Source organism: Pseudorca crassidens, chromosome 2, assembly GCF_039906515.1.
Source record: "Pseudorca crassidens isolate mPseCra1 chromosome 2, mPseCra1.hap1, whole genome shotgun sequence".
NCBI lineage: Eukaryota > Metazoa > Chordata > Mammalia > Artiodactyla > Delphinidae > Pseudorca > Pseudorca crassidens.
This window is the reverse complement of record NC_090297.1, coordinates 114243283-114267051: the sequence shown is the minus strand read 5'-3', so window position 1 is coordinate 114267051 and position 23769 is coordinate 114243283. Positions and strand designations below refer to the sequence as shown.

The 23769-nt window shown below is 36.7% G+C and overlaps 1 protein-coding gene across 1 annotated transcript; it reads left to right on the top strand.

The window, feature by feature from the left end:
* Positions 1-21850: 21850 nt before the first annotated feature.
* LOC137211445 (olfactory receptor 10K2) lies at positions 21851-22795 on the top strand. Its single transcript, XM_067713916.1, has one exon. It carries the CDS (start codon positions 21851-21853, stop codon positions 22793-22795), a length of 945 nt encoding a protein of 314 aa, XP_067570017.1.
* Positions 22796-23769: the final 974 nt, after the last annotated feature.

Sequence of the window (23769 nt, the reverse complement as noted above, 5' to 3'; positions counted from 1 at the left end):
GAAAACAGTACAGAGATTCCTCAAAAAATTAAAAATAAAACTACCATATGATCCATCAATTCCACTCCTGGGTATTTAACTGAAGAAAATAAAAACACTACTTTGAATGGATATATGCACCCCTATGTTCATTGCAGCTTTGTTTATAATATCTGGGATATGGAAGCAACCTAAATGTCCATTGATAGACGAATGGGTAAAGAAGACTTAATGTATATGCATATATATACAACTGAATATTACTCAGCCATAAAAAAGAATGAAATCTTGCTATTTGCAACCACATGGGTGGACCTACAGGGTGTTACGGTAAGTGAAATAAGTCAGCTAGAGAAAGACAAATATGGTCTGATTTCATTTATTTGTAGAATATAAAAAAAAAAATGAACAAACATAACCAAATAGAAACAGTCATATATAGAGAACAAACTAGTAGTTACTAGAAGGGATGAAGTGAGGGGTTGGGCAAAATAGGTGAATGGGATTTAGACGTACAAACTTCCAAATATAAAATAAATAAGTCATGAGGCTGTAATGCACAGCAGAGGGAATATAGTCAATAGTATTATAATAATTTTGTATGATGACAGTTGGTTACTAGACCTAATGTGGTGATCAATTCATAAAGCATATAAATGTTGAATCATAAGGTATATAAATGTTGTATACCTGAAACTAATATAATATTGTATATAAACTATGCTTTAATAAAAAAGAAAATATTATTAGGAACATAGAAATTTCATAAAAATATAAAGATAAGTAAGAATTAATAAATGAAATGCATTTATTAAATCACCTGATAAAGTCAATAATATAAAAATAAATTATATTTCTGAGTTTCAGCAGAAAAGAAAATCTCTATGTCTAGGAATATGAAGTATGGAAATACAAAAGAACAAGAAAGGCCAAGTAATCTTGAAGAAGCACAAATCTAGATGAATTATAGTTCCCAATATAAAATATATAAGAAATTCATATGAAAAAGAGAGTACAGTATCGGTGCAAGTATACATACCTTGAGCAATGCAACAAAAAAGATAATTCAGAAATAAACCAATACATATATATTCATCTGATCATGACAAAAGTGACACTGAAGTTCAAGTGCATCCTCCCACATCTGGTATAAAAAATGATCTTTATAAAAAATAGTACAAGGACAAATGGATATCCACAAGACAAAACAATTAATCTTTACCTTTATCTCATACCATATACAAAAATCAATTCTACGTGGATATTAGAACTAAATGTTTAAGGGTAAGCAATAAACTTTTTAGAATAGTTTAAAAAATTATGATCTTGTGGAGGCAAAAATTATTTAAACAGCATACCAAAGCATTACTCAGAAAGCATAAGATTGATAAATTACACTTCATTAAAATTAAGAATACTTGTTTATCAAATGACACCTTAAGAGAGTGAAATGCAATTTTCAGAGCCAGGATATTTGAAATGCACATGACTAATTAAATAACGATTTATAGAATGTTTGTAATTTTCTGTTAATCAATAAGGAACAGAGATATTCCCCCATTTTTAGGGTGCAAAATATTGAACACAACTCTCAAAAAGGAGGAAATCCAATTGGATGATAAACTTGTGAAAAGTTGTTCAATTTCATTAGTATCATGAAAATGCAAGTGTGATTACCCACACATACCAGGATGTCGCAAATGAAAATGAGTTGCAATATTATTTCAGGCTGAGGTTTATCTTCCTAACGGACCAAGAGGAAAAATCTAGAGGATGTGGAGGAAGAATAACTGAGAAAAGGAGAGCATATTTGACTCTCACCCAATGTTGCAAATGTGGAGAAACCGGAAGTCGCATACAATACTGGCCGGAGTATAAACTGGTCCAACCACTTTGAAAACCTGTTTGGCAGAGTCTAGCATATGGAATATATGCATATTCTCATTTGATATTTGCTGTGTAACGAAACACTTCAAAGCACAGTATGTAGGAGTCTTGCTTGTCTTTTTGTGACTGGCTTATTTCACTTAGGAAAAGGGATATTGTTGTTTATGGAGTTTCAGATTTGCAAGATGAAACAGTTCTGGAGATCTGTTTATAACATGAATATACTCAACACTACTGAACTGTACACTTAAGTGGTGAAATGTAAATTTTATATAAAGTGTTTTGTTTTAACTACAATAAAATTATATATATATATATTTTTAACATCCTTATTGGAGTATGATTGATTTACAATGTTGTCTTAGTTGCTGCTGTATAACAAAGTGAATCAGCTATAAATGTACATATATCCGCATATCTCCACCCTGGTGCGTGTCCCTCCCACCCGCCTTTCCCACCCATCGAAGTCGACACAAAGCACCAAGCTGATCTTCCTGCTCTATGCAGCTGCTTCCCACTAGCTATCTATTTTATTTTATTTTATTGTTTTCCTTCTTTTTTGCAGTACGCGGGCCTCTCACTGTTGTGGCCTCTCTCGTTGCAGAGCACAGGCTCCGGATGCGCAGGCTCAGCAGCCATGGCTCACGGGACTAGCCGCTCCACGGCATGTGGGATCTTCCTGGACTGGGGCACGAACCCGTGTCCCCTGTATCGGCAGGCGGACTCTCAACCACTGCACCACCAGGGAAGCCCTAGCTATCCATTTTACATTTGGTAGTGTATATATGTTCATGCAACTCTCTCACTTCATCCCAGCTTACACTTCCCATTCCCCGTATCCTCAAGTGCATTCTCTACGTCTGCATCTTTTTATTTCTGTCCTGCCCCTAGGTTCTTCAGAACCATTTTTTTTAATTCCATATATATGTGTTAGCAAACGGTATTTGTTTTTCTCTTTCTGATTAATTCACTCTGTATGACACTCTCTAGGTCCATCTACCTCATTACAAGTAACTCAATTTCATTGCTTTGTATGGCTGAGTAATATTCCATTGTATACATGTGCCACACTTCTTTATCCATTCATCTGTCGATGGACACTTAGGTTGATTCCATGTCCTGGTTATTATAAATAGAGCTGCAATGAACATTGTGGTACATGGCTCTTTTTGAATTATGGTATTCTCAGGGTATATGCCCAGTAGTGGGACTGCTGGGTTATATGGTAGTTCTATTTTTAGCTTTTTAAGGAACCTCCACACTGTTTTCCATAGTGGCTGTACCAGTTCACATTCCTACCAGCAGTGCAAGAGTGTTCCCTTTTCTCCACACCCTCTCCAGCATTTATTGTTTGTAGATTTTTTGATGACGGCCATTCTGACTGGTGTGAGATGATATATGATTGTAGTTTTGATTTGCATTTCTCTAATGATTAATGATATTGAGAATTCATTCATGTGTTTGTTGGCAGTCTGTATATCTTCTTTGGAGAAAATGTCTATTTAGGTTTTCTGCCCATTTTTGGATTGGGTTGTTTGTTTTTTTGATATTGAGCTGCATGAGCTGCCTGTATATTTTGGAGATTACTCGTTTGTCAGTTGCTTCGTTTGCAAAGATATTCTCCCATTGTTAGGGTTGTCTTTTCGCCTTCTTTATGGTTTCCTTTGCAGTGCAAAAGGGGTTAAGTTTCATTAGGTCCCATTTGTTTATTTTTGTTTTTATTTCCATTTCTCTAGGAGGTGGGTCAAAAGGGATCTTGCTGTGATGTATGTCATAGAGTGTTCTTCCTATGTTTTCCTCTAAGAGTTTTATAGTCTCTGGCCTTATATTTAGATCTTTAATCCATTTTGAGTTTATTTTTGTGTATGGTGTTAGGGAGTGTTCTAATTACATTCTTTTACATGTAGCTGTCTGGTTTTCCCAGCATTTTTATTGCACAGGTTGTCTTTTCTCCATTTTATATTCTTGCCTTCTTTATCAAAGGTAAGGTGAACATATGTGCATGGGTTTATCTCTGGGCTTTCTATTCTGTTCTACTGATCTATATTTCTGCTTTTGTGCCAGTACAATACTATCTTGATTACTGTACCTTTGTAGTATAGTCTGAAGTCAGGGAGCCTGATTCCTCCACCTCTGTATTTCTTTCTAAAGATTGCTTTGGTGATTCGGGGTCTTTTGTGTTTCTCTACAAATTCTGAAATTTTTTGTTCTAGTTCTGTGAAAAATGTCATTGGTAGCTTGATAGGGATTGCATTGAATCTGTAGATTACTTTGGGTAGTATAGTCATTTTCACAATGCTTATTCTTCCAGTCCAAGAACATAGTATATCTCTCCACCTGTTTGTATCATCTTTAATTTCTTTCGTCAGTGTCTTATAGTTTTCTGCATACAGGTCTTTTGTCTCCTTAGGTAGGTTTATTCCTAGGTATTTTATTCTATTTGTTGTAATGGTAAATGGGAGAGTTTCCTTAATTTCTCTTTCAGATTTTTCATCATTAGTGTATAGGAATGCTAGAGATTTCTGTGCATTAATTTTGTACCCTGATACTTTACCAAATTCACTGATTAGGTCTAGTAGTTTTCTGGTAGCATCTTTAGGATTCTCTATGTATAGTATCATGTCATCTTCTGCAAACAGTGACAGCTTTACTTCTTTTCTCATTTGGATTCCTTTTATTTCTTTTTCTTCTCTGATTGTAGTGGCTGAAACTTCCAAAACTATGTTGAATAATAATGGTGAGCGTGGACACCCTTGTCTGTTTCTGATGTTACAGGAAATGCTTTCAGGTTTTCATGATTGAGAACAATGTTGGCTGTGGGTTTGTCATATATGGCCTTTATTATGTTGAGATAAGTTCCCTCTATGCCTGCTTTCTGGAGGGTTTTTATCATAAATCGGTATTAAATTTTGTCAAAAGTTTTTTCTGCATCTATTGAGATGATCATATGTTATTTCTCCTTCAATTTGTTAATATGTTTTATTACATTGATTGATTTGTATATTTTGAAGAATCCTTGCATTCCTGGGATAAATCCCATTTGAGCATGGTGTATGATCCTTTGAATGTGCTGTTGGATTCTGTTTGCTAGTACTTTGTTGAGGATTTTTATAGCTATGTTCATCAGTGATATTGGCCGGTAGGTGTCTTGTTTGGTAACATCTTTGTCTGGTTTTGATATCAGGGTGATAGTGGCCTCATAGAATGAGTTTTGGAGAGTTCCTCCCTCTGCTATATTTTGGAAGAGTTTGAGAATGGTAGGTGTTAACTCTTCTCTAAATGTTTGGTAGAATTTGCCTATGAAGCCATCTGGTCCTAGACTTTTGTTTGTTGGAAGATTTTTAATCACAGTCTCAGTTTCAGTGTTTGTGATTGGTCTGTTTATATTTTCTATTTCTTCCTGCTTCAATCTCGTAGGTTGTGTTTTTCTAAGAATTTGTCCATTTCTTCCAGGTTGTCCATTTTAGTGGCATATAGTTGCTTGTAGTAATCTCTCATGATTCTTTGTATTTCTGCAGTGTCAGTTGTTACTTCTCCTTTTTCATTTCTAATTCTATTGATTTGAGTCTTCTCCCTTCTTTTCTTGATGAGTCTGGCTAATGGTTTATCAATTTTATCTTCTTAAAGAACCAGCTTTTAGTTTTATTGATCTTTACTATTGTTTCCTTGATTTCTTTTTCATTTATTTCTGATCTGATCTTTATGATTTCTTTCCTTCTGCTAACTTTGGGGGTTTTTTGTTCCTCTTTCTCTAATTGCTTTAGGTGTCACGTTAGGTTGTTTATTTGAGATGTTTCTTGTTTCTTGAGGAAGGATTTTCTTGCTATAAACTTCTCTCTTAGAACTGCTTTTGCTGCATACCACAGGGTTTGTGTTGTCATGTTTTCATTGTCATTTGTTTCTAGGTATTTTTTGATTTCCTTTTTGATTTCTTCAGTGATCTCTTGGTTATTTAGTAGTGTATTGTTTAGCCTCCATTTTTTTGTGTTCTTAACAGATTTTTTCCTATAATGGATGTCTAGTCTCATAGTGTTGTGCTCAGAAGAGATACTTGATATGATTTCAGTTATCTTAAATTTACCAAGTCTTGATTTGTGACCCAGTATATGATGTATCCTGGAGAATGTTCCATGAGCTCTTGCGAAGAAACTGTATTCTGTTGTTTTTGCATGAAATTTCCTATAAATATCAATTAAGTCCATCTTGTTTAATGTGTCATTTAAAGCTTGTGTTTCATTTTCACTTTGGATCATCTGTCCATTGGTGAAAGTGGGGTGTTAAAGTCCCTTACTATTACTGTGTTACTGTCAATTTCCCATTTTATGGCTGTTAACATTTGCCTTATATGTTGAGGTGCTCCTATGTTCAGTGCACAAATATTTACAATTGTTATATCTTCTTCTTGGATTGATCGCTTGATCATTATGTAGTGTCCTTCTTTGTCTCTTGTAGTAGTCTTTATTTTAAAGTCTATTTTGTCTGATATGAGAATTGCTACTCCAGCTTTCTTTACATTTCCATTTGCATGCAATATCTTTTTCCGTCTCCTCACTTTCAGTCTGTATGTGTCCCAACGTCTGAAGTTGGCCTCTTGTAGACAGCATATATATGGGTCTTGTGTCTGTGTCCATTCAGCCAGTCTATATCTTTTGGTTGGAGAATTTAATCCATTTACATTTAAGGTAATTTTTGATATGTATGTTCCTGTTACCATTTTCTTAATTGTTTTGGGTTTGTTATTGTAGGTTTTTTCCTTCTCTTTTGTTTTCTGCCTAGAAAATATCCTTTAGCATTTGCTGTAAAGCTGTTTTGGTGGTGCTGAATTTTCTAATCTTTTGCTTCTCTGTAATGGTTTTAATTTCTCCATCAAATCTGAATGAGATCCTTGCTGGTTAGAGTAATCTTGGTTGTAGGTTTTTCTTTTTCATCACTTTAAATATATCCTGACACTCCCTTCTGGCTTGGAGAGTTTCTCCTGAAAGATCAGCTGTTAACCTTATGGGAATTCCCTTGTATGTTATTTGCTGCTTTTCCCTTGCTGCTTTTAATATTTTTTCTTTGTATTTAATTTTTGATAGTTTGATTAATACATGTCTTGCTGTTTTACTCCTTGGATTTACCCTGTATGGGACTGTCTGCACCTCCTGGACTTGATTGACTATTTCCTTTTCCATATTAAGGAAGTTTTCAACTATAATCTCCTCAAATATTTTCTGTCCCTTTCTTTTTCTCTTCTTCTTCTGGGCCCCCTATATTTCGAATGTTGGTGAGTTTAATGTTTTTCCAGAGGTCTCTGCGACTGTGTTCAATTCTTTTCATTTTTTTTCTTTATTCTACTGTGCGATAGTTATTTTCACTATTTTACCTTCCAAGTCACTTATCCGTTCTTCTGCTTCAATTATTCTGCTATTGTTTCCTTCTAGATAATTTTTAATTTCATTTATTGTGTTCTTCATCATTGTTCGTTTGCTCTTTAGTTTTTCTACTTGTTAAACGTTTCTTCTATTTTCTCCATTATATATTCAAGAATTTGGATCACCTTTACTATCATTATTCTGAATTCTTTTTCATGTAGGCTGCCTATTTCCTTGTCATTTGTTTGTTCTGGTGCATTTTTGCCTTGCTCGTTCATCTGCTGTGTATTTCTCAGTCTTCCCATTATGCTTAACTTACTATGTTTGGGGTCTCCTTTTTGTAGGTTGCAGGTTCGTAGTTCCCATTATTTTTGGCATCTGCCCCCAGTGATAAGGTTACTTCAGTGGGTTGTGTAGGTTTCCTCATCGAGGGAGCTGGTGCCTGTGTTCTGGTGGATGAAGCTGCATCTTGTCTCTCTGGTGGGCAGGATCTTGTCCGGTGGTGTGTTTTGGGGTGTCTGTGAACTTAGTATGATTTTAGGCAGCCTCTTTGCTAATCAGTGGTGATGTGTTTCTGTCTTGCTAGTTGTTTGGTATAGGGTGTCCAGCACTGTAGCTTGCTGGTCTTTGAGTGGAACTGGGTCTTTGCATTGAGATAGAGATCTCTTGGAGAGCTTTTGCAATCTGATATGACATCGACCTGGGAGGTCTGTGGTGGTCCAATGTCCTGAGCTCAGCTCTTCCAACCAGGAGGCTCAGGCTTGACACCCAGACAGAACCCCAAGACCCCATCAGCCATGTGGCTCAGAAGAAAAGGGAGAAAAAAATGAAAATAAATAAAATAAAATTACTAAAATTAAAAATTAATAAAATTATTAAAAATTAATCAAAAAATGTATAAAAGAAAGACAGAAATAAGCTAGCAACCTAACCAATAAAGAATTCCACCAGGGCTTCCCTGGTGGCACAATGGTTGAGAGTCCGCCTGCCGATGCAGGTGACACGGGTTTGTGCCCCGGTCTGGGAAGATCCCACATGCCACGGAGTGGCTGCGCCCATGAGCCATGGCCTCTGAGCCTGCACGTCCGGAGCCTGGACTCCACAATGGGAGAGGCCACAACAGTGAGAGGCCTGCGTACCGCAAAAAAAAAAAAAAAAAAAAAAATTCCACCAATGATAATAAGTGCTAAAAATTATACTTAAAAAAAAAAAAAAAGAAAGAAATGGACAGACAGAAGCCTAGGACAAATGGTAAAAGCAAAGCTATAAAGTCAAAATCACACAGAGTAGCATATACATACACACAGCAAAAGGGAAAAAAGAAAAAAATATATATATATATAAATTTAAAGGAAGAGAGCAACCAAATCAATAAACAAATCTACCAATGATAATAAGCTCTAAATACTAAACTAAGATAAACATAAAACCAGAAACAGGGGCCTCCCTGGTGGCGCAGTGGTTGAGAGTCCGCCTGCCGAAGCAGGGGACACGGGTTCGTGCCCCAGTCCAGGAAGATCCCACGTGCCACGGAGCAGCTGGTCCTGTGAGCCATGGCTGCTGAGCCTGTGCGTCCGGAGCCTGTGCTCCACAACGGGAGAGGCCACAGCAGTGAGAGGCCTGCGTACCGCAAAAAAAAAAAAAAAAAGAAACAAATTAGATGCAGAAAGCAAACCCCAAGTCTACAGTTGCTCCCAAAGTCCACCACCTCAATTTTGGTATGATTCGTTGTCTATTCAGGTATTCCACAGATGCAGCGTACATCAAGTTGATTGTGGAGATTTAATCCACTACTCCTGAGGCTGCTGGAAGAAATTTCCTTTTCCCTTCTTTGTTCTCACAGCTCCTGGGGTTCAGCTCTGGATTTGGCCCCACCTCTGCATGTAGGTCACCTGAGGGCATCTGTTCCCCACCCAGACAGGATGGGTTTAAAGTATCAGCTTATTAGGGGGCTCTGGCTCACTCAGGCTGGGGTGAGGGGGGTATGGAATGCAGGGCAAGTTTGCAATGGCAGAGGCCGGCCTGACACTGCAACAGCCTGAGGCACCCTGTTTGTTCTCCCAGGGAAGTTGTCCCTGGATCACAGGACCCTAGCAGTGGTGGGCTGCACAGGCTCCAGGGAGAGGAGATGTGGTTAGTGACCTGTGCTTGCACACAGGATTCTTGGTGGCTGCAGCAGCCTTAGTGTTTCATGCTGGTCTCTGGTGTCCACACTGATAGCCGCAACTTGTGTCTGTCTCTGGAGCTCATTTAGGCGGTGCTCTGAATCCCCTCTCCTTGTGTACCACAAAACAATGGTCTCTTGCCTCTTAGGTCATTCCAGACTTTTCCCCCGACTCCCTCCCCATTAGCTTTGGCACACTAGCCACCTTCAGACTGTGTTCATGCAGGCAACCCCAATCCTCTCCCTGGCATCTGACCTCCGAAGCCCAAACCTCAGCACCCAACACCCACCCAACCTGCGGGTGAGCAGACAAGCCTTTCAGGCTGGTGAGTGCTGGTAGGCACCGATCCCCTGTGTGGGAATCTCTCCACTTTGCCCTCTAAATGCCTTTTGCTGTGTTCTCCTCCATGGTTCTGATGCTTCTGCCCTGACCATCCCCTTGCCTCAACCAGTGAAGGGGCCTCCTAGTGTGTGGAAACTTTTCCTCCTTCACAGCTACCTCCCAGAGGTGCAGGTCCCATTCCTATTCTTTTGTCTCTGTTTTATCTTTTTACTGTTATCCTACCCATGTATGTGGAGACTTTCTTGCCTCTTGGCAAGTCTGAGGTCTTCTGCCAGAGTTCAGTAGGTGTTCTGCAGGAGTTGTTCCACAGGTAGATGTATTTTTGATGTTTTTGTGGGGAGGAAGGTGATCTTCATGTCTTAATCCTCCACCATCTTGAAGGTCCTTCTAGTTATATAATTTTATCTTTAAAGATAGAGATTAAAAACACTGACCCTAGACACAGGCATCCCTGTGTTTGAGTCACAGCTCTGCCTCTCTTACTAGCTTTGTAACATGGCACAACTTCCTTGACTTCATTCAAAAAAAATATTTCTTGCTGTGTGGGCAGGTTGCCTTAGGATTGGCTGATCTAAGCTGAGCTCAGCATAATACTCTGCTTCAAGCCGCATGTCTCTTGCGTTTGGCCCCTTTTGATAGGTTGGGATCAGATTTGCACCAGCATTTCTATTCTACATCCCACGTTTAAAAGGACAAGGGGAGCTATCTTATGGTGATAGCAGAAAACCAACAATGCTTCTTTTGGCCAAGACTTGGAACTAGTGATTTATCCCTTCTGCCCACATTTCATTGGCTAAAGTAAATATCAATACCAAATCAAAATTCTTGGGTTGGGAATGATGTTCTGTATCTAATTAGTGTGATTACAATGTCACAGAGCAGAAGACATAGAAAGAGATAAAGAGCTGTGGCTAAAAATTCAATCTACAGCAGTAATCTACTACCCAGCAATTCCACTGCTAGTATAGACCAGATTGAGTCATATGTTACTAAAAGATAAGTATAACTACGTTCTGAACAGCACTTTTCACTATAGGCTTAACCTGGAAATAACCTAAATATTCATCACTAGTACAACTAACAAATAAATTGACGTGCATTCATGTAATCTAATGTTTTACAGCAGTAAAAATTTACCACTGTTATTAATATCATGGCTAAATCTCACAAACATAATTTGCATGAAAAAAGCCAAAATAAAAACAATACACACTATATAATTGCATGCATATATTTTTTTAAATGGTGAAGTCAATATATGCTGGTAGGAGTTAGAATAATGGTTCCTCAGGCAAGGGGGTGGACAATAATCTACTTCTAAATCTGGTTGTGGATACATGGGTACACCATTCTGTGAATTCACATATACACTTTGATGTGTATTTCTGTGATGTATGCTACCCTTTAATAAAATGTGCTTAAAATTTAGGAAAGAATCAACTTGAAAAGGCTAAATTGAAAAGACAACAGAAAAGGATTAGTGGACAATGTAAGGTACATGGATATAAATTATGTATTTTAATATACAGAGTATTATTATTTCCTAATTGTTTCCTACTCCATGAATACATTACAACACCATGAGGACAAGAACTATACCTCATTCATCCTTACATTCCCTGAATGTTCAGAATAATGTAAGTCATAGAGTGTTATTCACCAATTATATATTTAATTTAAATTTTTTTAATGTTCCACTTATAGTAAAATTAGGTACAATAAATATGAGTGAATAAATAAATTTCTACAATAATTTTGATTTCCCTCTGTAATCTGTTTCAATGTGAGTTACTTCCTATTATTCCTAATAAGAAATTAGCTTATACCAATATCCACTTGTATGCTGTTTTAGACATTCCTTCCTGTTATCTTTTGTGACCTGCCCTCCACCTAATAACACACTGGTTGGCTGTGGGCCATCTTGGCCCAGAGACAACACAGAACTTAAGAGATTTGACACTTAGAATGAACTACCTGTTTCCTCCTCTCCCCTCCTTCACAACTATTCCCGTTTCAGGCTGTGGCTTATCCTCCTAACTGCACAGGAGGAGGAATCTAGTGGATTTTGAAGCAGAACAACTGAGTAAAGGAAAACATGTTTGACTCTCATCCTATTGGCTTCTCTTGGGAGATGCCTGTAGAGCAAAGAAGTAAGATAAACTCCTCAAATTCAGACTGCCAGAGAGAAGACAAAGTGAAAATGTGGAAGAATACTGAGAATAACTTTAAAAGAAGAAACTATTGGGAAGAGGAGGGAAAGGAAAGGTGGGTGATGTGGGACATCAGATGATTTTGAAGTGCACATTGGAGCAAGATAACAAAAATTGAAGTAAACATGACAGGACCTCAGAGTCACACTCATGTTGGTGGTGTGGAAGGGAGAAGAGACATGAGCAATTGGACTGGGATGTTTTGTTTTGTCATCCCTAACTCCTGAGGCCTTGAAGAGGTTGCATAGTAGGAATTGCACCTGGGGAAGTTCTGGTCCATCTTAATCCAGAGGAATGATTCATGTAAACTGGAGACCTGGGTGGACTGAGAGTAGATAAATAAGCCTACACTTTCCACTTAGGCTATAAGACTGATGTGTGATATGGTCACATTGTTTGATAGATCTTCTTTTATTCTGCTTGGATATCCAATGATGATTTATGGTTTAACTAATATGATCAGTACTTCTACTGGAAGTACTGCTGGAAATCACATCCTTCAGATGTTTTATATTTGAGAACAATATGACTTGATTATGTTGTCTCTTGAATTAGCTAGTATGAACTTTGATGTTTAATTTTGAGAGTAAATTTAATACATGTATTTTTTCACTATGTACATTTCTGTATAAAGATCCTTCCCAAATTCACATTAATATATCTTTACTATGGTTCTAATTTCTTATATTTTTACATAATACATTTATGCTTGCCTTAATAGTACATATTTTAAGTCATCTCAAATCCAACATGGAATGCAATAGAATCTTATAATTTAAGATTCTCTGGGTTGCAAATAAAAGATAATCTAACTTAAACTGGCAAACTAGCAAAAAATAAATCTCTTGGTTTAAGAAAGCTGAAAAGTCCAGTGGTACAATCGTTCTAGCACCATATTTGGTAGAACTCAGTCATCCTTGGTCATCTGGATGCATCTCATAGCTCTTCTTATTCAATCTTGGCTTCATTTTTAGCCTAAACTCGGCTGTCTCTGACAACATCAGCTCACAAAATCTAGTCCAGAGGAAGAAATAATTCACTTCTTTGGATGTGAAAACAAAAGATGGGAGACTGAATCTTGTTCCTGATTGAACAGACTTGGATCATATGCCCATCGTGAACCAAACATTATAACCAAACACTACGGAGAGAACTCAATGTCTTGACTGACTTAGTACAGATCATCTGCTCCCCCTGAAATTTCAGGATGAATTAGTTGGATGAGAATGAGAAAAAATGTTTTAAAAATAAAATAAAATTGAGGTACTATAAGTAGTGGGAGTAGCCATTTGTATTTCTTTTTTGAAAAAAATCTCTACTCAGTTTCTTTACCAATTTTTAAATCAAGTTATTGTTTTTGCTATTGAGTTGTATGAGTTTCTTATACATTTTGGATATTAACTCCTTATCAGACACATTGTTTGCCAATCTGTTTCCTATTTCACAGATTGCCTTTTCATTTTGTTGATTGTTTCTTTGCTGTGCAGAAGCTTTTTAGTTTGATGAAATCTCACTTGTTGATTTTTGTTTTTGTTACTTATGCTTATGGTGGCATTTCTAAATACTTGTTGCCAAGACAAATGTCAAGAAGCTTTCCCCCAATGTTTTCTTCTAAGAATTTTATGGTTTCAGGTCTCATGTTTAAATCTTAATCCATTTTGAAATGATCTTTGTGTATGGTGTAGCATAAGGGTCTAATTTTATTCTTTGGCACGTTGCTATCCAGTTTTTCCCACAGTCATTTATAGAAGAGGTTATGGTTTCCCCATTTCGAGGACATACAAATAACCAAGAGGTATATGAAACCTATTCACATCGCTAGTCATCAGGGATGTGAAAATTAAAACCATAGTGAGATTCGCCTTATATCTGTTAGAATGACTATCATCAAAAAGACAAGATAACAAGTGTTGGTAAGGATGTGGAGAAAGGGGAACTCTGGTACACTGTTGGTGGTAATATAAATTAGTACAGCCATTAGGGAAAATAGTATGGAAGTTCCTCAGAAAACTAAAAATAAAACTACCATGTGATCCAGATATCCCACTTACTGGCATTTATAAAGAATTGAAATCAGAATCACAAAGAAATACCTGCATTCTCATGTTCATTACAGAACCATTCACAATGACCAAGATATGGACAGCTTAATGGTACACATCAAAGAAAATGGATTAAAAAATGTGGATACAAAAAAAAATGTAGATTAGAAACATAGAACACAGTGCTATTCAGCCTTAAAAAAGAAGTGAGATCTTCCATTTGCCACAGTATGATTGAACCTCAAGGATGTAATTCTAAGTGAAATAAGCTAGATACAGAAAGATAAATACTGCATGATCTCCTTGTGTCTGGAACCTAAAATAGTCAAACACATAGAAGTAGATAGTACAAGCGTGGTTGCCAGGGTCTGGGGAAGAGGGGGGAAATGTAGAAATGTTAATTAAAGTGTACCAAATTTCAGCTATATAAGATAAGTTCTGGAGATATACTATACAGCATAGTACTTACAGGTAATAGTACTGTATTGTATACTTAAAATTTGCTAAGAAGATAGATCTTATGTTAAGTTTTCTTATCCCAATTAATAATAATAGTAATAATAACGTTGGTGAGAGAAAACTTTGGGAGGTGATGCATATGTCTATGGCTTTGATGGAGGTGATTGTTTCATGGGTGTATACTTACATCAAACTCATCAAGTTATATACACTAAATATGGACAGCTTTTTCCATGTCACTAATACCTTAATGAAGTAGTTTTTTTGAAAAACTACTGTGAGCTTGGACTGAATGATGGACATCAATATCAAAACAATGTTCAGCATTCAGATTCAGATATATTAAAGTCCACTCTTCTTAATTCTTACTTCTTTATGGGCATTATTTCTTATTCTGAATTATCTTTTGTTCTCACTTTGTTCTCACCTTTGTTCTTAATATCATTATTTCTTCATCTGTCAGATACTTACGAGCTCTTATTAGGCACCAAGCCATTGGTAGGTGTCTTTAACATTCATTGACATGAGTGATGTTTAAATCATTAATTCCTGACTTAGCCACAAGGCAAGTGGAAACTAGAAACTTTGGAGATTAGAAAAGTAATAATGGTATTTTTGTTTAAACCAAAAGGTCATTTATATTATCAGGGTATCGCTGTCTCTGACCGTTCATTCACCCAACATTCAGCATATATTTATTTAGTGACTCCTATGTATAACAATACACTGCATTAGTTTCTGGATAATGGAATAGAGAGGTAGAAAGAAAAATGAATTCAGTGGTTAATGGTGAAATGAGTCTCCTTTCAGCTTATTCTGACCAGGACCTTCACTACAGAAAGCAGCTTTGCTCAATTGGCCCTCTCAGCCCGACAGAAAGCTACATTCCTAATTGTAAGTGCAAAAGGACATTTTAAGCTAAACAAACATATTTTATAATGTACCTATCATCATGAATTTTGTGTGTAATTACCTTTTCATCCCTTTGGTAACATAAAATTGAGAAACCAACTTAAAATTCATCAAATTTTCAAAAATTGCTGCATCTGAGCATGGCTTAGAGCCTTCTACTCCCCAAGCCCTCCCCAAACTGCTCAATTTGGAGCAGTTTGGCATTTGATGACTTGCCTCTATTTTCCACAATCAACTCAGCCGTTTAATTAAGCCCAGTGCAACATCTCCATGGCAATGACTCTGGCATCAGGAGACCCACAGAACCGCCCGTTACCAATAAATTCAATGAAAGTGCCAACTGCTCTATGATCACTATTAGATATGACTTGTGGTCTTTGGTCAATTGGCACAAAAAGTTGAGAAGAAACTGGTTACATTTTATTTTGGTCGGGGTCTAAGTCCCCAGACCATCATCATATCTCTACCCCTGAGTAGAGATCAGTAGCTTCTGCCCCATTTTGATATTTTCCCTTCAACTTGCATTCCACCTCCTGTAGCCTCTGTGCCTCTGGCTTCTCTTAGGGAGAGGGAGTGGCAAATGGGGGCCTATCCATGAATAACAGGCAACCATGTTGGACTGAGCCCCTACAGCAATGAGAAACTGGACAGTGGAGAGGGAATAAGAGTAAACATCTATCCCCCAGCAGGACCTGTCCTTTCACTGCTCAGGTAAGAGACAGAGAAGGGAGGTGGGCCCAAGCTGGTGCAATGCCAGTGAAAGAAAGAGATAGCCACAACTAAGAATGTGGACTCCAAATAATGTTAACCAGGATTAATGAAGCTTTAAAGTGATTTTTTATAAAACTATGCATATAAATTTTATACACATCCTGAATTAACTGACTCACTGCTCTTCCTAAATTTACACAGACACTGTCTTGGTTCTGATTTAATTCAACAGCGCACTCAACATTTTCCTCACAAAATCTTTTGTTTCCTTATAGTAAGAACATCTAACATGAGATCTACCCTCTTAGTAAGTGTTTAAGTACAGAGTAGCATAATGTTAGCTATAGGCACAATGCTGTACAGCAGATCTCTAGAATGTTTTCATCTCACATAACTGAAACTTTATATCCAATGAACAGCCACTTCCTCTCTCTCCCTTCCCCCAAGCCCTGGCAACCACCATTCTACTTCCTTCTCCTATGAATCTGACTATTTTAGATACCACATACAAATGGAGTTTGCCCTTCTGTAACTGGCTTATTTCACTTAGCATAATGTCCTCCAGGTCCATCCATGCTGCCACACATGGCAGGATTTTCTTCTTTTTTAGGGCTAAATAATATTCCATTGTATGTATGTATATATATATATATATATATATATAACTACAAAATCTTAAATCACAATCTTTTTTATTTTCAGAAATGGCTATATTAGGTGACATCTAGAAAAAAAATTACAATACCTAATCCAGGTTTGAGAACTTAGGGAGTACTCTGAAAATAATTTTACTTGGTAGTTATAAAGACACAGAAACCCTGCCTTTGGGGAACATAAAATCAGAGACAGTCAGAAACACTAGCACAAGGTCATAGAAAGCAGACTCAGGAAGAGAGCCAAGTCAATATCTACATAATAAACATCTTCAGGAGGCAGCACAATACTGTGGGAATCCCATTCATCTGAAAAACAAAAGTCGTCTGTTCTATTGCTAACACATCCTCCCAGTTGCTTTCTGGTCTTGGGATCTTCACAGTACTGAGGCTTAATTTTTTCTTCTGTCAAATGAGACTACTAGGCTAGATCTTTAAGGTATCTTACAGCTATAACACTTATGACCCCAGCTTTCTGGAGATCCTCGAGTAAGAGACAAGGACAAAAAATGCAATATACCTTCCCTAGTTTGGGGGAAGGGAAATCACCTTTATCCTATTAAACCCTTCCTGAAATCAATGGAGTACACCAAGCAGTATGAGAGTAATATTCTCAAAACTGTCTGCCCCTTTTCAACTCTAAATTATAATTACAAAACTAACATTTGTGTAACACTTAACCATTGCAATGATATTTTCTCATTCATTTTGAACAAACCTTGAAATTTAGATTAGCAGATATCAGAATGAATCCCATTATAAAGAAGAGGAAAGTGATTCAGACATGTTAAAGTCCTGGAGCTAATACACAGTGGAGCTGGGACTTGAGCCTGTAACAAAATTGTAACAGGAATCCTTTTCTTTAAATACCTTCCTATGAAAGGAGGGTGACAGAATACTGTTTTCCCTTTCTCACCAACACACATACACACACACAAACATTTTACTCCTATGCCAATCAGAAGATCTATAGTCTAGTGCTAGTTTCCCAGCAGTGTGAACTTGAGTGGAGCCCACAAACACCTTGACTCTCAAATTACTCTTCTTTTTAGTGAAGATATTAAAAGTAATACCTACTTCATGAGATCATGATGACCAAATGAGAGACTATATATAACAGTATTTTCACCCTGTCTGCACTACGAAAAATGTGTGATAAATGATAATTCACATTATATTTCTATACAATGAATCTAAATTTTGGTTAATAAATTAATACCAAAATTATGTCCTATTTTTCTTCCTGGAAATATTAAAAGCAATACTGATGTACTGATACTTGGGATAATGATCCCTAAAGAAGCTAATTGAATTGAGTTGTTTGTTTTTGAGTTTGTGACCCCATTGTGAAGGTTTTGGTAAAGAAAGAAAAGGAAGAAAAAGGGAGAAAAGTTGTGTCTCTCTTTTCACAGCCCCTCGTAAATTTAGGTATTTCCTTTGTAAAAGAGATGTATCTCTATGACAGCAAAACAGCAGGTACTTGTTCAATTCTGAAGGGCCAATCAACATTAAGGAAAATATTAATCAGCTCTATCCCAATGTTTACATAAATAGTGCCACTGAGGCTCAGTCTACATTTTTATCAAAATATTTACAGATAATATTCAAATACTATTTTTTCTTCAAAGATTTCCATGGAATTGTTTGCTTTTTCCTCAACATTTTCAGACACTTTTTGCTTGTTCCTTTATGGTGTTTATGATAGTCTGTCTTGTAATATGGCTAACTATTTGATTCTCTCTCCCCTGAGAAAGGAAAAATTATTTTATTCACATTTATAACCGCAGTGCTTAAAACATAATCAAAATGATAAACTCATAAAATATGAAAATTATGAAACAATCTACTCCAAACTTTAAGAGCTCAATAAAGAGTTGACGTTGATTTCTAAATATGTAAATTAAAACATATATAAAATAGGCATCATTGATAATTATAGAGTGTCCATAATGAGAAACCTCTACATTGTTATTTGTATGTGATTAAGTTTAACTACAGTTTTATATTCTATGTTTATCCTGTAACCCACCCCCAAAATAGAATATTTAGGATACCTCCTTTGCTTTCTACCAGGTATGGATAACTGTTTGGGTGACTCTGACTACAGAACAACCAGATACCAAAGAACTTGCTTGGAACTTCAAGATCAGTAACACTTGATTCCCTTCCAGTGCAGAACAGGACTCCATGTAAAACCAAGTTACTTCTAACCAAGCTTGGAGAATTCAGAAAAATGTTAATCTCTCTTAAATCCACTCCCCACCCTCGAGAAAGTACAGAAAGGCAGCTTCAACAACTTGCCATGAGTTAAATGCTCATTATATCATCGATGAAAATATTTCTGATTTTAATCCCTGTATAACCACAATAAAGTGATTAGAGGGAAATATTTATTGAGCACTCACTATGTACTGAATTAGTCTCTTCTGTATACATGATTTCAATTAATTTTCACTGTAACCTGGAAGGTAGGAATCACTTTTCTCACCATACAAATGAGAAAATGGGGCTTAGATAATTTAAGATCTTACCAAAAGAAAATGCCAGAGTCAGGATTAAAGCTTATATCTAAGTTCAAAACTCCTACATTTTATTCCTATATTACTCAATTTTACATGTGTTTGTAAGGGTAAAATTCAAGACTATATATGTAGAAGTTTATTAGTAGTCCTGAGAATTGAGGATCCTGGAATTAGAAAGATAACAGTAATTATTTATTAATAAATATACCTTTTAGGCAATAAAAATCCTGTGTTAAGTACTGAACAAAGAACCAGGGGGATAAGATGGAGAAAGAGAAGATTTGTCCCTTTCACAAGGTTTGGGTTCGGGGGCTGAGGAGGCATAACTATAGAATCAGAATATATAAGGGACAGGGCAGCACTTTCCAGAAGGCAGGAGATGTAACTGTGGTTACCTGAACTCTTACACATCTGTATAAAAGTCATAGAAATTAAATAGTGCTCAGATTCATGATATTTTTCCAAGAATGCTTTAATTCAACATTTCTACAACAGACGCCAATAACTCAGAAATAAATACAAAATAATTTTTCCAAGGCTACACAAAAGAAATTGTCTCCTCAGTTTTCTCACAATTGCAAATGCATATCTATTACTTCAACCACATCGTTTTATAACAATCTCTTCTTTTGAATACATCTCACCTTTGAAATGTGAGCAACTTGAGGCCTTGGACCAAATCTTTTATATGGGTATTTTTAACACATACCTAGTGCCTGACACATGGTTGTATTCATTCTGATTAATAATTGTTGAATAGTGCCTGATATTCTTGATTTAGTGGTTCTTGTCTAAGGTAGAGTATGATGACATTAATTTTTGTTATTAATATCAGCTAAGATATAATTTTGAAAGGTATACTTTTTAAAATGGGATAAACTCAAGGTCACTTTACAATTTCCCTCCCATTTATTTGCATTCTGGTATGTTCTAGACAGTTGCAAACATACTAAGAATTGAGAATAAATCTATGTACATAGAATTCCAGTGACCAGATGCTCTTTTCAGTGCTATTTTTCTTTGATAAACTGAGATTTTCCTTTTGCTTCAAAAGGGTAAAACTTAGTTCCATGTAGTACAGAAATATTTAGAAATTTATGATCTTGTACAATCTTCATGGCCAGGATCAGAGAACACTGAGGATTCTCTTACTCTGTGAGTTCTGGGAAGAACACGGTGATGTGAATGTGGTATGTAACAACATACCAAGTTAGCTTTTTTTATTTATATGACAAGTTTTACTGAGAAACTATTAGGCAATTAAAATGGTTCTAGATGCTGAGGAGAATTTAGGTTAAAATGCTTACGATTCTCTTCTTACCCTCAAAAGTATAAAATTTAATGGAAAAGAAAAAAACAACACACTATTTCAAGATTAAATCAATGACAAATCAAATTGGCAATCAATGTCTTATGTGAATTCTGAGGAAGAAACAACTCCTTTATGAGGACATTCCAAGGAAGCTTCCAAAAAAAGAAAATAGACTTGGTTGAGGCTTCAGAATAATGGTAAAATATTTGTAAAGAAAAAAATGGTTAACAAATTAACATGAGCAACGAATAGAGGCAAGGAAGAATACAACATATTGCACAATAGTGATGCATTCCATAATGTCTATGAGTAAACACTGAAACATTGTTTAGCTCCCAAAAGGAGACCTTAAAAACCATAAAGACTTTGCACTTTGTGCTATAGCCATGAGTAAAATTTTTGCAGAGATGAGCAATAGGATACAATTTATATTTCAGAAGATCAGTCTGACATCAGGGGAAAGATGGACTGAAGAGATGTGAGAATGGTGATGAGAAAGATAACCATAAGGTGATTTTTGTAGGCGTTAATGAAAAGTGATGAAAATGGACAAGAGGCTTGAAGAAAGATTGTGGTTCTGTCTGCAGGAAGAAAGAATCTGAGATAGGCATTGGAGGATGTGTAGAAGTATTCCATCTTGGAGAACTTTTTCCAGATTTGGGAACAGAATACATATACAGAAGCAAGAGTCAGCTTAATGAGCATTTAAGAAGGTGGAGTTAATGATCCACGTCAGGCAGTAAGGCAAAAAGAGTTGGATAGAATGTAGGTCTAGAATATGGAGAGATTAAACTAAGAGTAGACATTTAGGTATAAGCAGAGGGATAATGAAAAACTATTGAAGATTATATATAAAGTCATAAATAAGGTAATATATAAATGTAGTGCATTCAGATGTTGTATTTTGCAGCTGCAGGAAAGTGGGAGAATTTGAAGGTCATAAAATTGAATGGGCTAGCTTTGCAGAGTAAACTTAGAGTGAGAGGCTGAGAATTTTAATAGCAGCCTCATCCTGGGAATGGAGATGAAGAGATAGTTAAATCTGGGAAATGTCAAGAAAGTTTTCCTATGGTATTAAAAATACTGGGGAGACTCAAAGTTGGATGCACACTTTGAATAATTTTAGATACTTCTTCATGTCTTACAAAAACTGGAAAGAGGAGGAATGAGTTAGAACTCAAAACCTGAGATCACGTGATATGATGATCAATATAGTGATCATTCTAATGATTCTTCTAGTTTTCAGGGGGTTTTCTTTGCACTGTCTTCTCTCTCAGGTTGTCTCCTGATGATCTGCCTTCCATGGAGTGGGTCAATGAGACCTTGGTGAGAGAGTTTGTCTTCCTCGGCTTCTCATCTCTGGCTGGGCTGCAGCGGCTGCTCTTCGTTGTCTTCCTGCTCGTCTACATGTTCACCCTGGGCACCAATGCTGTCATCATTTCCACCATTGTGCTGGACAGAGCCCTCCACACCCCTATGTACTTCTTCCTTGCTGGACTCTCCTGCTCTGAGACTTGCTACACCTTCATCATTGTACCCAAGATGCTGGTTGATCTGCTAGCACAGAAGAAGACCATCTCCTTCTTGGGCTGTTCTATCCAGATGTTTTCCTTCCTCTTCCTAGGTTGCTCACACTCCTTCCTGCTGGCAGCCATGGGTTATGATCGCTATGTGGCCATCTGTAACCCTCTGCGGTACACAGTGATCATGGGACATGGGATGTGTGTGGGACTTGTGGCTGTTGTCTATCTCTGTGGTTTCACTATTGCAGAGATCATCACATCCTTGGTATTTCACCTGCCCTTTCACTCCTCCAACCAACTACACCACTTCTTCTGTGACATTTCTCCTGTTCTCAAGGTAGCATCCCACCATACCCACTTTAGTCAGTTTGTCATTATCATGCTCTGTGCATTGGTCCTGGTTATCCCCCTGTTATTGATTTTGATATCCTATATTCACATCATCTCTGCTATACTCCAGTTTCCTTCCACATTAGGCAGGTACAAAGCTTTTTCCACCTGTACTTCTCACCTCATTATTGTTATTGTCCATTATGACTGTGCCTCCTTTATCTACTTAAGGCCTAAGTCCAACTACTCCTCAAGCCAGGATGCTCTCATATCAGTATCCTACACTATCCTAACTCCATTGTTCAATCCTATGATTTACAGCTTGAGAAATAAAGAGTTCAAATCAGCTCTTCAAATAGTTGTGGGAAGAACAATTTCTCTGCCGCGACATTAATCTAGATTCTGCTCTTTTCAAGTAATAAAACATAAAGTATGTGGGAAAAAATTCCCTGAGCAAAAATGATCAAGCAATTGAGAACAGTGTTCAAGAACAGTAATCATTTCTCATTTATTTCCAAATATAAAAATAAAAAATAATAGCTTCTTGCCATGATCACATAAATTATTGCCTATTGAAGTTTTTTCAATTGATGGAAAAATGATGGATGGCTAACATTAGGATGTAGGAATACAATTACATGTTCAGAATTCTAGGCTCTGGCAAATACCATTACCCAATCTCAGCCAGAATGGAAACCAATCCTACAACATATTGTACAACCCTAACTCTCCTGTCTCTATATCGCTCCCTTTTCTGGATGCTTCCTGAGTCTCAGTCTTTCAGTATAGTCAGATCACAGTTTTTAAATGAGATAACATTTGTAAAGTTATAATTTTTGGTGCATAAGTTATATCTAATTAATGTTCAAATAAGAAAATTATGCAAAAAGTTTTCCACCTCTATGTTTCTATTACTGGGAGCTGGGTTTTTTTCTGATTTTTTTTATACATTGGTACAAATCTAATTTGGTCAGCATTCCTTAAAGATATTCACAAGGGCATAGGTTAAAGAGAAGACCTAAAACCATGCAGAGTTGTCAAGAAAGGCAGGTTAAGCTTAAATCCATTTTATTAAATAGTAACCAAATAGAAAAATCTGTGTAAAGAGCGAACAGTTTCTGTTTCACGAATCTCCGGAGTTGTCATGTGCATTTCAGGCCAGAATTCGAATTAGACATTTTACTTATCTCCCCTTCCTACAGAAAGGAGAGAAAACAAGGAGCTCCATGGAGAGAGCTTCTTCCTTGCTTTATATATTTTTTTCAAGATCAACTTGTTAATAAAGGTCTTCTGGCTGAATCATTTCATTTCTTAGTCTTTTCTTCCATCAGTTTCCTCATCAATGACATATATTTTCAGGGGTTGAAG

What these genes read in the sequence shown, in the direction of transcription:
- LOC137211445 (XM_067713916.1), top strand. Translation starts at nt 21,851, where the DNA reads ATGGAGTGGGTCAATGAGACCTTGGTGAGAGAGTTTGTCTTCCTCGGC.